Source organism: Saccharomyces cerevisiae, chromosome VI (genome assembly GCF_000146045.2).
Source record: "Saccharomyces cerevisiae S288C chromosome VI, complete sequence".
NCBI lineage: Eukaryota > Fungi > Ascomycota > Saccharomycetes > Saccharomycetales > Saccharomycetaceae > Saccharomyces > Saccharomyces cerevisiae.
In genome coordinates, this window is record NC_001138.5 from 19,034 (window position 1) to 31,338 (window position 12,305).

Consider the following 12,305-nt stretch of genomic DNA (forward strand, 5'->3'; position numbering starts at 1 on the left):
TTATTAAGGATATGTAAGATGGTATAAATAAAGAAAGTCGTTTATGAAAGAGAAAAGAAAGAAGAAGAAAAATCAAATTTACGGCAAAAACAATAAATCAATGTTAAAGCACTAGTAATTGCCGGATGAAAAGGTTCAGAAATTGGTTGCGGAACGTTTTTACGCCGGCCAGGGTTTTTCATAGACCATTTATGAGATATTATACAGCAATATTCTAGCACAAAAGATAATCAACCCGAAATATCAATTTCATAGGGTATAAACCCAAGAACCTCTTGACCGGTGACTTTTTCTCCGAGTTATATTCTAGACCAAGCACCTCTTTTCACCTAGCACATCTTATCCTGTTCCTGAAAAATACAGTTTATACGAGCTTGCGTGTTTTCCAAAGAAAAGAGCAAATGCAAGATTCAAGATTACTGTTCTTGTTTTATTTGCACTTATCCAATCAAAAGCTCGTTTAGGGATTGTAGAAGAGCTGACTATTGTAGTTAAATATTAGGGGAAATGAATATATTTTATCATGGGAAATACGTGGAACGTGTAATATGTTGTTGCTGCTCCCAAAATAAATTTACCTGACGAAAACCTTATATTTCCGGAAAAAAAAGCTTAAAGATAAAAGGTTAATTGTACTTTTAAACTCTTGCGGAATCTCTGTGCTCGGAGAAAAATATCCTGGAAAAGAAGATGCGGGGTAGGCGGACTTAAAAGATAAGTGCACATTTTTCCGGACTTCGAGTGGCGACAGACAGCCTGTTAACTATTTTTGAGAATAATTAATCTTTAGGGGGGTTTTAGTAAAACAAACAAAAGACTCAAAATAACGCCAAGAACATCCGAAGAAGTCCTGGTCGCGCTTTTTGCTGAGGTGGCTTTAAAAAACTAGTTTGCTGAGAGATGTAATAATGGCTTTAACAGATAATTCCTCGTTTGGCCACATTATCAAAAGGCAACCTCTTTCTGAAAACGGTATAGCCGGAAATGACTGCCGAGTTATATTATTGTTCGGTATACTCAAGTTATTGGTACGAAATATACGATAAGAATCTACCGAATTTTCATCCATTTAGTGAGAACGTTGGGTGAATTGAAAAAGGTGATAGATTTTTCTGCTTTGGCCTTGGATTAGCCAAAGTATCAATCCTTAAAATATTTGCTGGCAGTGTGATTTTTGCCCCTATCTGAGCAAATTTTGTTATCTTTTTCAACGTCAGGCTGAAATTGACAACTTGAGTAACGTAAATCAATATGGCACTTCTCCAATTTATATCGCATGAGAAAAATAGCATTGGTCAATCATACAGAACGTAACATCAAAAAACAACCGTTTACATATATATAATCACTTGTCTAAAATTGATTGAAATTGCATATGAGAAAATATATGATAATGACAATAATTTTCTTTGAGCACAATTAGTTTATTTGGCAACTTGCTCTTTATTATTAGTAAATATAGCACATATTCATATAAAACACATCTTCAGTGGGATTACCTAGTTGATGGTGCCAGGAATTTTCCTATCGTCAACGAGCTGAAAATTTTATTATTTTTATTAATAACATAATGTGAGACTCCTGGTTTGACATTTAATTTTACGTATTAGTCGAATTTTGTTCTTGCCTACAATAAAAAGACAATTAAGCCGCAGGCAGTCTCATTCTTTATTACAAAAACAAAACGATAGAATTTAGAGCACAAGTAAGAGATGGTAACAAAGTCACGGCTCCCGGATGTAGTATGTCGTCAAATAATAAGTTCGTGAAATTAATAATTAGGTTATAAATCGTAAAAAATTGAAAATATTAATTATGACGAAGTAGGCACAGATTTCTTGCTGCCAGTGTTGCTGTTGCTGTTAACACCAGATTCATCTGAGACAGTGCCATCATTCTGGTGGAACTCCGCATGTAAAAGTTTACCTACCCTATTCTCAATATAACCGTTGTCTGGGTAGTTGACTGGGGATTCGCATCCAGTAAAAATGAAAATGTCATATATGAGTGCTCCAGCAATACCGCCGGCAATTGGACCACCCCAGGCTCCCCATGTCCACCACCAATGTGTGAGATGAAAAGCATGTGGACCATAGCCAATCATGGAAGCAAATATGCGAGGACCGAGATCTCTTGCAGGATTGATTGTGAAACTTGTTTGATATCCAAGGGCCATACCAATTGCAGCGACTAAGAATCCAATAATTAATGCGGTCATACCATTGCCAGGTGGAGCATTACTATCATCCAATAGCGCCATCAAACAACCCACAAGTATAGAGGCTCCTATGAATTCGTCAAAGAAGGCATTTCTCCACGTGACGTAAGACTTTGGATCAGTAAACAAACACGCACCGGTCGCCGTTGTTCTTATGTGCGGACCTCCCTCAAATTCTGTGATAGAGCTCCAAAAATAACCATAAGCCATAGCTCCTCCAAAATATGCACCGATAATCTGAGCAACAATATATACGGGCACCTTTTTCCAGGGGAATTTTCGAAAAATTGCCATTGAAATCGTAACAGCAGGGTTAATATGACCACCACTAATACCGCCTGCGACGTAAACACCAAGCATACAACCGAACCCCCATGCAAATGATAGGGATTCATAGGAACCACCACTACCTTTTGTTACAGTTGCTTGAAGATTACCACCAACACCAAAAATGACAAGAACTAGTGTCCCGAGAAACTCCGCAAACGGTTCTCGCATATGATAGCGAATTTTTGCCCAAAAGTTAGGAAATGTCATTATATCCGCGTCTTCATCTTCTGAGGCACCAATTTCATTACCATCTAATGCACTCGTACTTTTATTTTCCTCTTCAATAAGTTCTTCAGGAAGCTTCGTATAAACCGGAGTAGAACCATCGAGGGTTTGCATGTTCTTTAATTTTCTGGATTCTGCATCGGCTATGGAGGATGCGTAGCTTTCATCGCCTAATGAAAAATTGACATTATGCGAAGTACGCTTTTTCTTACGTGAAACATTCTCAATATGCGTGTTAGAGGGCTTTTGTGGGTTTTCAGGCTCTAACTTAGTAGGTTTCACATCTGCACCAACAGTATTATCGCGTTGCGTTTGAGCTTCGATGTCACCAAGCTTTTTACCCGGTGCTGCACCTCTAAGGAGCCTTTTCCAGTCTTTCACTGACGTAGTAGAACCCCCCCTTGAAATATCGGTCGACCCTCGTCTCGATGATGCGCGGGACCTTGCATCCATATTCTTTTGTATCATCTTTGCTGCCAAGCCTCGATCCAATACATGCGGTAACGGCTGATTTAAACTCCAAACAGGCCTGTTCCTGCTACTACCCATAGTTGGATTTAATTGCCGATATAGTGGGTCTACATAATTATTACTGTTGCCTTGATTTACCCCCCTGGATAGATAATCTTGCATTATACGTGCTTGCTCAGCATCTGAAAAACTGTTTAAAGTCTTCAAATTAGGCAAAGAATAAGTAAAACCCATGGAAGGGACCTGTGGTTGTACCGAATCCTTCCTCTCGTCAACCACTTTTTTCAAGGGTGTCAAAGCAGAAAGTTTATTTCTCGATGATCCTCCAGTTTCAATTGCTTTTCGAGTCTCACCTAGCTTTCGCCTCAAGAGAGTGCTGTCATTTTCGTTATTTTCCCTAGATTTTTTGACACTTTCTTCCCAAGCTATTTTACCATTAGGTTCTTCTTTTAGCGTTGGTGGCCGTGTACTCTCGGAAGAGGAGGATGACCTCCCAGATTCGTAACTCATTACTTGGGTCTAGATCATATATCAGAGGAGCGTTATACTGTGCGATTATACGCTTCTTTTTATATGAATAAGGGGGAGACATGGTGAAAAGGTACCAGAACTTTTGATCGACCAAGACTAGGTAAAGCTCAAACAACGTTTATAACTCAAATTTCCGGGGTAAGTGGGGTACCGGAAAATTATGATATTCCGGAGCGGAGTTATCAACGGAGAAAACTAGGCCTTCTGATGGAACTTAATTTAAAAAATTAATCACAACCTATGCATATTATTCCCGCAGAGGGTGATTGTGAGTAAATCCCTGCACAGAAACAATTCCCGCCAGGCCATAACTAGATTCTAAATTATTTAACTCATAATTTCATGAAATCGTATCGTAGTACCAAATAGGGAGATATTGAGCCAAGTAAATTCTTACGTCACCATAGTTGGATAATTAAGTACTTGATATTGTATAAGGATCTCAACAATACGAGAAGGGGAAAATACCGCAATGTGTGATTGAATTTTCAAACTTTGGATCATTAAATATATATAAATGAACCCAGATCAGCCCTTTTTTTTTCTAGTATTGTCTGTAAAGTGTATTTTACCTCAAAATCTGACAAAACCCAACTACAATTGACTAAATAATCATGTCTCACAAACAATTCAAATCAGATGGAAACATCGTTACTCCCTACCTACTTGGCCTTGCTCGAAGCAATCCCGGCCTTACAGTGATTAAGCACGACAGAGTGGTTTTCCGGACTGCGTCAGCTCCTAATTCAGGGAACCCTCCTAAAGTTTCATTGGTTTCTGGAGGTGGCAGTGGTCATGAGCCAACGCATGCCGGTTTTGTTGGTGAAGGTGCCTTAGATGCGATTGCAGCAGGTGCCATTTTTGCTTCTCCTTCAACTAAACAGATCTATTCTGCTATTAAAGCTGTTGAATCTCCTAAGGGTACCTTGATCATTGTAAAAAATTACACCGGTGATATTATACATTTTGGTCTCGCTGCTGAAAGAGCTAAAGCTGCTGGAATGAAAGTCGAACTGGTTGCTGTAGGAGATGATGTCTCTGTCGGTAAGAAGAAAGGTTCTTTAGTCGGGCGTCGAGGTCTCGGAGCCACCGTATTGGTGCATAAAATTGCTGGGGCAGCCGCTTCTCATGGACTGGAGTTGGCAGAAGTTGCCGAAGTTGCTCAGTCAGTAGTTGACAATAGTGTCACAATTGCGGCATCTCTTGATCACTGCACGGTTCCTGGCCACAAACCTGAAGCCATTTTGGGCGAGAATGAGTATGAAATCGGTATGGGTATTCATAACGAGTCTGGTACCTATAAGTCTTCTCCGCTGCCATCGATTTCTGAGCTCGTTTCCCAGATGCTTCCTCTTCTTCTCGATGAGGATGAAGACCGTTCTTATGTGAAGTTTGAGCCCAAAGAGGACGTAGTTCTTATGGTTAACAACATGGGTGGTATGTCTAATCTAGAATTGGGTTATGCTGCAGAGGTCATTTCTGAACAATTGATTGATAAGTATCAAATTGTGCCCAAGAGAACGATTACTGGAGCATTCATTACTGCATTGAATGGTCCTGGGTTTGGTATCACTCTTATGAACGCTTCAAAAGCTGGTGGCGATATCCTTAAGTATTTCGATTATCCTACCACAGCGAGTGGATGGAATCAAATGTACCATTCTGCCAAAGATTGGGAGGTACTTGCCAAAGGGCAGGTTCCCACCGCCCCCTCTTTAAAGACATTGAGGAATGAAAAAGGTTCGGGTGTGAAAGCTGATTATGACACTTTTGCTAAAATTTTGCTTGCTGGGATTGCAAAAATTAACGAGGTTGAACCAAAGGTTACTTGGTACGATACCATTGCAGGAGATGGTGATTGCGGAACTACTCTTGTGTCCGGTGGTGAAGCATTGGAAGAAGCTATTAAAAACCATACGTTGCGCCTCGAGGATGCTGCTCTTGGTATCGAAGATATTGCGTATATGGTTGAGGATTCTATGGGTGGTACGTCCGGTGGTCTGTACTCTATCTATCTTTCTGCTCTCGCACAAGGAGTTAGGGATTCTGGGGACAAGGAACTTACTGCGGAAACTTTCAAAAAGGCATCAAACGTTGCACTAGATGCTTTGTATAAGTATACGAGAGCCCGTCCTGGTTACAGGACTCTGATCGATGCTCTGCAACCTTTTGTCGAAGCGCTGAAAGCCGGGAAGGGTCCCAGAGCCGCCGCCCAAGCTGCTTATGATGGTGCCGAAAAGACAAGGAAGATGGATGCCCTTGTTGGGCGTGCTTCTTACGTGGCTAAGGAGGAGCTGAGAAAACTCGACAGCGAAGGTGGATTACCAGATCCAGGAGCAGTTGGTCTTGCTGCACTACTCGATGGATTTGTTACAGCTGCTGGGTACTAGAATTGCTCGTACACACTAGAAGCCAAACATAACAGCTTTAAAGGCTTTCATTTTTGAACTTTTTAAAAAATTGAATACTCCAACTGAAGGTGAACTAGTTGTGTCTCTGAATATATTTTTATAGATATACGAATTGATGAAGTACCGCAAATTAAGCTAAAAAGTAATGCTTCTTGCAGCTTTTAATTGTTCTTTCTGCAATCTACAATTACTTTTCTTGATTCCTTCTCCGTTCCCCTGTGTTGTCTGGAAGTATAATTTGTCCAGGAAGATTTTTTGAATAGCCATTGTTTTCTTTAAATTAAATCGGAGTGTTTAAATCCATTCCAATCTCTTTTTTCTCGCAAGTCAACAAACAGGTGTTAACTTTCTTTTCCCCGCTGTTTTCTTACCTATGAATAGTCTCAATTCCTTTTTAGAAGATCTGCACATTCTCTGATACTATGAACAAGTTCTAGGATAGCAATCTAAGTTTTATGATTCTCTTATTTCGGATTCGATTTCAATAAAGATCGTAGTATTAGAAGTATAGAATGTATTGTAATTTTTTTTCCTAATCTTATTAATTCATGGAAGGCATTGAACTCAACAGCATATTTTAAATGTTTGTATCTTGTTTTCTCTTTCAAAAAAAAAATGGTGTCATTCATTATTTTATGGTCAACCCTATACATCAATTTTTCTCTGAAAATATTGACAAATAAAGTAGTTGATTCTTGTTCTACCAATTAGTGATATTATGCATGACTGTTAACAACTTTTTGACTAATCTCTGAAATCATATGAAGATCTTGCTGCATTTCATGCATCTAAGAAATCAACCTATATCAACAGATTTCAATAATTACTCTAAACTTATGCTGTAACTTAGAAAGTAACCAGCCTGTGTTGACTGATTGAGTTGCGTATTAACTGCGCCTAGTCATTTCAACACTTATAATTTGCTTCAGCTTAAGTGTGGTTCATCTTTTTTTTTCTGGAAACTTTGCATGCCCTCAAAGCATGAGTAGTTAGTTATCTTTTTGACAATGATCTCTTTTGAAAATATCTACTGTAGATTTGCATGGACGCACGTCGCCCATACGCCAAACTTTGGCAATGATACTCGTTATTCGTAATATCAGTCCGTCAAGGTGCTGTGATTTCTCTATTTTATATTGCCTATTATTTTTTCAAATGATTTGAGCCGTTTTAAATTGAGTATGCAATGAGTCTTTTGAATCAACCGTAAGGCAGTTCCATAACCACTGCCACGAATACGTTTCACTACCTTGAAGAATCTCTAATGTAGGCCGTATTCTTCGCACTTAGTTCTGACGATGTAGACATCTCATTATATAAGAGCATAAGCGCCTGTTTCTAGAATCATTTCTTCGTGACCCAGCTTTTTGAGTTATTTCGCGGTATTTTGAAACATTTCTCGAGCTTGACGTGAACATCCTTATATTTCATGACAAACTCGATCATTGGAACATCCCTGCCTCGATTTTAGAGCTAGTATCAAATTTCAATCTCTTTGTGATGGAGCCCCGCTCCTATTTCAAAAGAGAAGTTTCTTGTATGCATATGTTATTGAAGTCTGATTATAGCAAGTGCAATGTCGTCTCAATTATTTTAACTATTTTTAGCCATACATGTTAGTTATCCTCAAAGAGAGCCTCCAGACTGGGAAGCAGTGTTTGTCATTTCAAATAAGTAGATTTCACAGTTTGTATGATTTTCGAAGCCAGGATTCATTGGGCTTTGAGTAAAGAGAAGCCGCGTATTACGAACAGCTTACGATATTGTAAAATATTCCCTTATTGTGGTGCCCCAATGGATACATGCCAGAGAAATGTCTGTGAAATTGAACAATTACAATGACGAGAGCAAGTAATCCGGCGGCCTTGTCTCTCTTTCACTAGTACCGTCTATATCTCTTGAGCGCCAATATGCGAAAGCTTTCACAAGGTTGATGTTCATGGTATTCGGCGTCGATAGCGAATTGCTTACTAAGAAACATTAGGGTGCAGTACAGCCTTGTTTTTCCAGTTCGACTAACCTTTTTCTTGGCAGTATGGAGACTGACTAGGTCTCCCAAACATTCATTGTAACTGCTGTTTAAAGATTTTGTTCTAACCTAAATTCAAGTGAGAAGCTGAACATGTGTCTCTACTTATGATATCACGACAGCAAATACTAATCTTGCCATAAATAGTCTAGCGTTTTGCAACTTACCTCTAGATATATTTTATTTCTTGAGGAACCGTTTTCGTCGGTAATAACAAAATACTACTGAAACGCCACAGCATTGAGAGAATACGTTATCGATTACGGCTTTCTTCTCGCTCCAGATGTCGCGGGTAAGATATTCACCTCAAACTTTTCTTGTTGAGTGTCGTCACAAATCTAGAACCTACATGCCATCTCAACGATTTTTCTGGAGAAAGGCCTCACTCCGTTCCGTACGTAATGCATAGATAAAGTATCAGGATCTTCACGATGCTCGAGAGTTACTTAGTAGTCTGAGTTTATGCGAAAAAAACTCCGCCGTTGTAATAATCGGGAATACACAGAAGTAGTACTGCACTATCACTGGGATACTCAAAAACCTTCTTTTTAACTTTTCTATCCCACAAATAGAACATAGGAAAGAACATTGACTCCTCCACTTGAAGTTAAATTACAGGAACAAACGCCTAACTATAATTTCGACATTGTTGCATCAACGAATCGACCGAAAGAAAAATCTGGAGTTGCAGTTATCACTTGTATGTGCACTAAGATTTATATTTTTACTCCTGAGATCTGCCAAATCGGTAGCTTATTGAACTGCGTTCCTTTTTCCCCTGAGTTCTCGAGGTACCTGCGGCTTTGTCTGTGCCATCTCCCCCACTTTAAAGTACCCCACGTTACTACCGCGTTTTTCCCCACCCCCGGCTTAATAAATTAGCTATATCTTGTTGACTTAAATACGGAGAAAAGAAGAAAACCTTCAAGAAATGCTTCATTGTCTTGTCAAAAGAGCTAAAGTAAAAGAGCTCTAGTTCGAAGATGGCCCGCAATAGACAAGCGTGCGACTGTTGTTGCATTCGTCGAGTAAAGTGTGATCGTAAAAAACCATGTAAATGTTGTCTTCAACACAATCTGCAATGTACATATCTTCGACCTTTGAAGAAAAGAGGTCCAAAACCCGTCAAGGTGAGAAATTTAAAGAAAGTAGATGATGTACAGGTATTTAGTAAAAGTAGTAGTGGTGGCATAATGAAGGTTCCAAAGGCACTAATTGATCAGTGTCTGCGGCTCTATAATGATAAGTTGTATGTGATCTGGCCTTTGCTGTGTTATGATGATCTTTACGAACTTTTAGAGAAAAGATATGACGAAACCTGTGTGTATTGGTTCCTGGTATCTCTTTCTGCCGCCACGCTTAGCGATTTGCAGACTGAAATTGAGTCGGAAGGAGGGGTTACCTTTACTGGGATACAGTTATCCAGTTTCTGCATGTCATCACGCCAAGAATTTGACGATTTTAACGGTAGTGATATATTCAAGATTATGACGTACTATTGTCTAAACCGCTGCTACGCACAGATGTCCAACTCAAGAACTTCGTATCGGCTTTCTTGTGAAGCCGTGGGGCTCATTAAGTTGGCGGGGTTCCATCGCGAGGAAACTTTGAAACTTCTTCCTTTCGATGAGCAGCAGCTTGGAAGGAAAGTTTATTATTTGCTTCTCTTAACGGAAAGATACTTTTCTGTGTATACGCATTGCGCCACGAGCCTGGATACCACGATTGCTCCACCACAACCGGAGAACGTAACGGACCCCCGACTATCTCTCGACAGCTTCTTGGAGATGATTAGGGTATTTACTGTACCGGGAAAATGCTTCTTTGATGCTCTAGCTACCGACTCTGCTAATGTAACCTGTACTGAAGACTCCCTTAAAAAGATATGGAGGGAACTTCATACGGTGCCACTTGAGATAGAACCATGGTCTTACGGCTATGTAGACATATCTTTTTCACGGCATTGGATTAGAACACTTGCTTGGAAGCTAGTGCTTCAAATAAGCGGTATGCGAATCAGTTTCCTTTCAAATAGCAAGAATACGCATATTCCAGTAGAAATTGCTAGAGACATGTTAGAAGACACATTTTTAATCCCAAAAAATCTTTATGCAGTTCACGGTCCAGGGATATCAGTGAAAGCACTAGAAATAGCCGACGCATTGGTAGATGTTGTGAATCAGTACGATCAAAATGCAGAGTCGGAGGCTTGGAATTTTTTGTTCGATATATCCAAATTTGTCTTCTCTCTTAAGCATTGTGATAGCACATTAGTTGATAAGTTTACGACAAAGTGTCAGTGTGCGCTTATCACGCTTCCTCTTTCTAATCCGCTTGAATCGACAGATGGTTCTAAAGAAGATGTAGATGCGCTTCCTTAAGTAAACACATTGCTACTTGCATTTTACCTTTCAAGATGTAGTGATTACGGACAGTTGAAGAGGCTAATAGCATCTATTTCTTCTTTAGTATATGGTTCCTGCAGGGCAAACAATTATTTCCTTTGCAATTTTGCGGCAGTGGGGAAGAATGATAGCACTAATAGTGAACTTGTGGACAATTATGCTATTATAGCAAGAAAAAAAATTTATTTTTTTTTCAAGGGGGGTGATTGTGATGTGAATTAAATCAAGGATATACGCTTTTATCGTCATGATAGTCGTGCGATTTGTACTTGGTTATAGATGAAATGAGTTAGTTTTTAATAATTGTGATCACAATATAGCTGTACTTATCAGGCCATTAAAGTTTCCTGTAAGGTGCACGAGAAGTCATGGTCATAAAATTATCAGAATCTCCAAGGAGAGGTTCAACGGCGTCGGTTGCCCATACTCCATATTAAGTACCCTGTCATTTCCACAGTTACATTAGTTGGAGTAGTATAGAAACCAAAAAGATCAGAACTCCAATAGGCAGTATTTGGGTCACAGTATTCAGTGTCACGTTTTTTAGTTTCATAAAGAGGTCCGCAAGGATCATATCCATCCTCATCACGCTTCAAAACTGCATAAGTCACACAGGTAGGAGTGCTCTCACAAGGCGGACTATAGTATATGGAGAGATTGGTCTGTCCGCTAACGGAACCTAACTTCTTTGTATTGGAGTATTCATAGCCCATATATTCAGGCTCCAAGTATGTGGTTTGGTCGCCTATTGTGTACTCATAAAAATTAATATTCATACCATCTTCCCTTTTGTTTGTTGGTAAGCAAGCTTCTGTACTGGCTAAGGTTGTAGTAGCTAGCGCCACGAAGACCAAGAGTGCCGAAAATACGGAATGGGGTATAGACATTTGAAGGTGTGGAGGGATGCTGGTATCCTCCAATTGTTACATTAAGATTATCATCTGGCTATCATGAAATGAAGGTTACCTTTATATAAGAAAGACTTTTAAAAAAATGTTTTGTTTTCTGCTTTAGGGAAGTAGATATCGTTCCTGCATTTTGATATCAAAATAATCTCCGGTAGGCATCAATTGCAGTTAAAGCTCTTTCTGGCAAAAACCCCGATACCCATGTAGGTACGCTCTTTTCACCAGGTCTTAATAATTTGATGGGCACCGTTTATCCCAGGCAAGCCAAAAATTAGAAACAAAAAACAACTCACGTACGTTAAAAAACCTGATAGTGCTTCGTACTACATAGAACCCTGCGCTGTTATCTGCTAATCGAGCACTACTAAATTCCCTCCAAAGGAAGTAGAGTATAGATTCTATGCACCGATGTGAAAATAGTAAACCTACGATAACCTTTTTTTTTTTACTAACCGAATTGAGCAGATATTGTTACCTGTTACGGTCATAAAAGTTAAACGATTTTGCTTTATTTCTGTCCCTGGCTGAAAATAGTAAAGAAGAGGGAAGGCAAGTTCAAGGGCAGCTTAATAAGTCATACGAAAACGTTCTCGAACTTTTTTTCTGCAAGCTTTTCAGAACCACGATGGAAAAAAGAAATTTTTACAACACTAATGCCAAGTAAGGTTTTTCGGATTTAGGGTGGCGTCCTGAAAAAAAAAGAAACGTCTCAGAACGTTTCGGAGAAAAAAAAATAAGGTGTCAAATTTCTTAGTGTTTTGACGGGTGATGCCCTTC

At 39.4% G+C, this 12,305-nt stretch overlaps 4 protein-coding genes across 4 annotated transcripts, besides 1 other annotated feature; 2 read left to right on the forward strand and 2 right to left on the reverse strand.

The window, feature by feature from the left end:
- The first annotated feature begins 1,668 nt into the window (after positions 1-1,668).
- Positions 1,669-1,867: an origin of replication (ARS600.4; Strong autonomously replicating sequence).
- On the reverse strand, positions 1,814-3,754 carry AQY3 (Aqy3p; the record flags this gene model as incomplete). Its single annotated transcript, NM_001179913.1, has 1 exon — positions 1,814-3,754. The coding sequence occupies one exon, from the start codon at positions 3,752-3,754 to the stop codon at positions 1,814-1,816; it is 1,941 nt and encodes a 646-aa protein (NP_116601.1).
- A 635-nt stretch (positions 3,755-4,389) lies between these two features.
- Positions 4,390-6,165, forward strand: DAK2 (dihydroxyacetone kinase; the record flags this gene model as incomplete). Its single annotated transcript, NM_001179914.1, has 1 exon — positions 4,390-6,165. The coding sequence occupies one exon, from the start codon at positions 4,390-4,392 to the stop codon at positions 6,163-6,165; it is 1,776 nt and encodes a 591-aa protein (NP_116602.1).
- A 3,033-nt stretch (positions 6,166-9,198) lies between these two features.
- Positions 9,199-10,596, forward strand: ZNF1 (DNA-binding domain containing protein; the record flags this gene model as incomplete). Its single annotated transcript, NM_001179915.1, has 1 exon — positions 9,199-10,596. The coding sequence occupies one exon, from the start codon at positions 9,199-9,201 to the stop codon at positions 10,594-10,596; it is 1,398 nt and encodes a 465-aa protein (NP_116603.1).
- Positions 10,597-11,024: 428 nt separating this feature from the next.
- YFL051C (uncharacterized protein) lies at positions 11,025-11,507 on the reverse strand (the record flags this gene model as incomplete). The annotated part of the gene is made up of 1 exon (NM_001179916.1): positions 11,025-11,507. The coding sequence occupies one exon, from the start codon at positions 11,505-11,507 to the stop codon at positions 11,025-11,027; it is 483 nt and encodes a 160-aa protein (NP_116576.1).
- Positions 11,508-12,305: the final 798 nt, after the last annotated feature.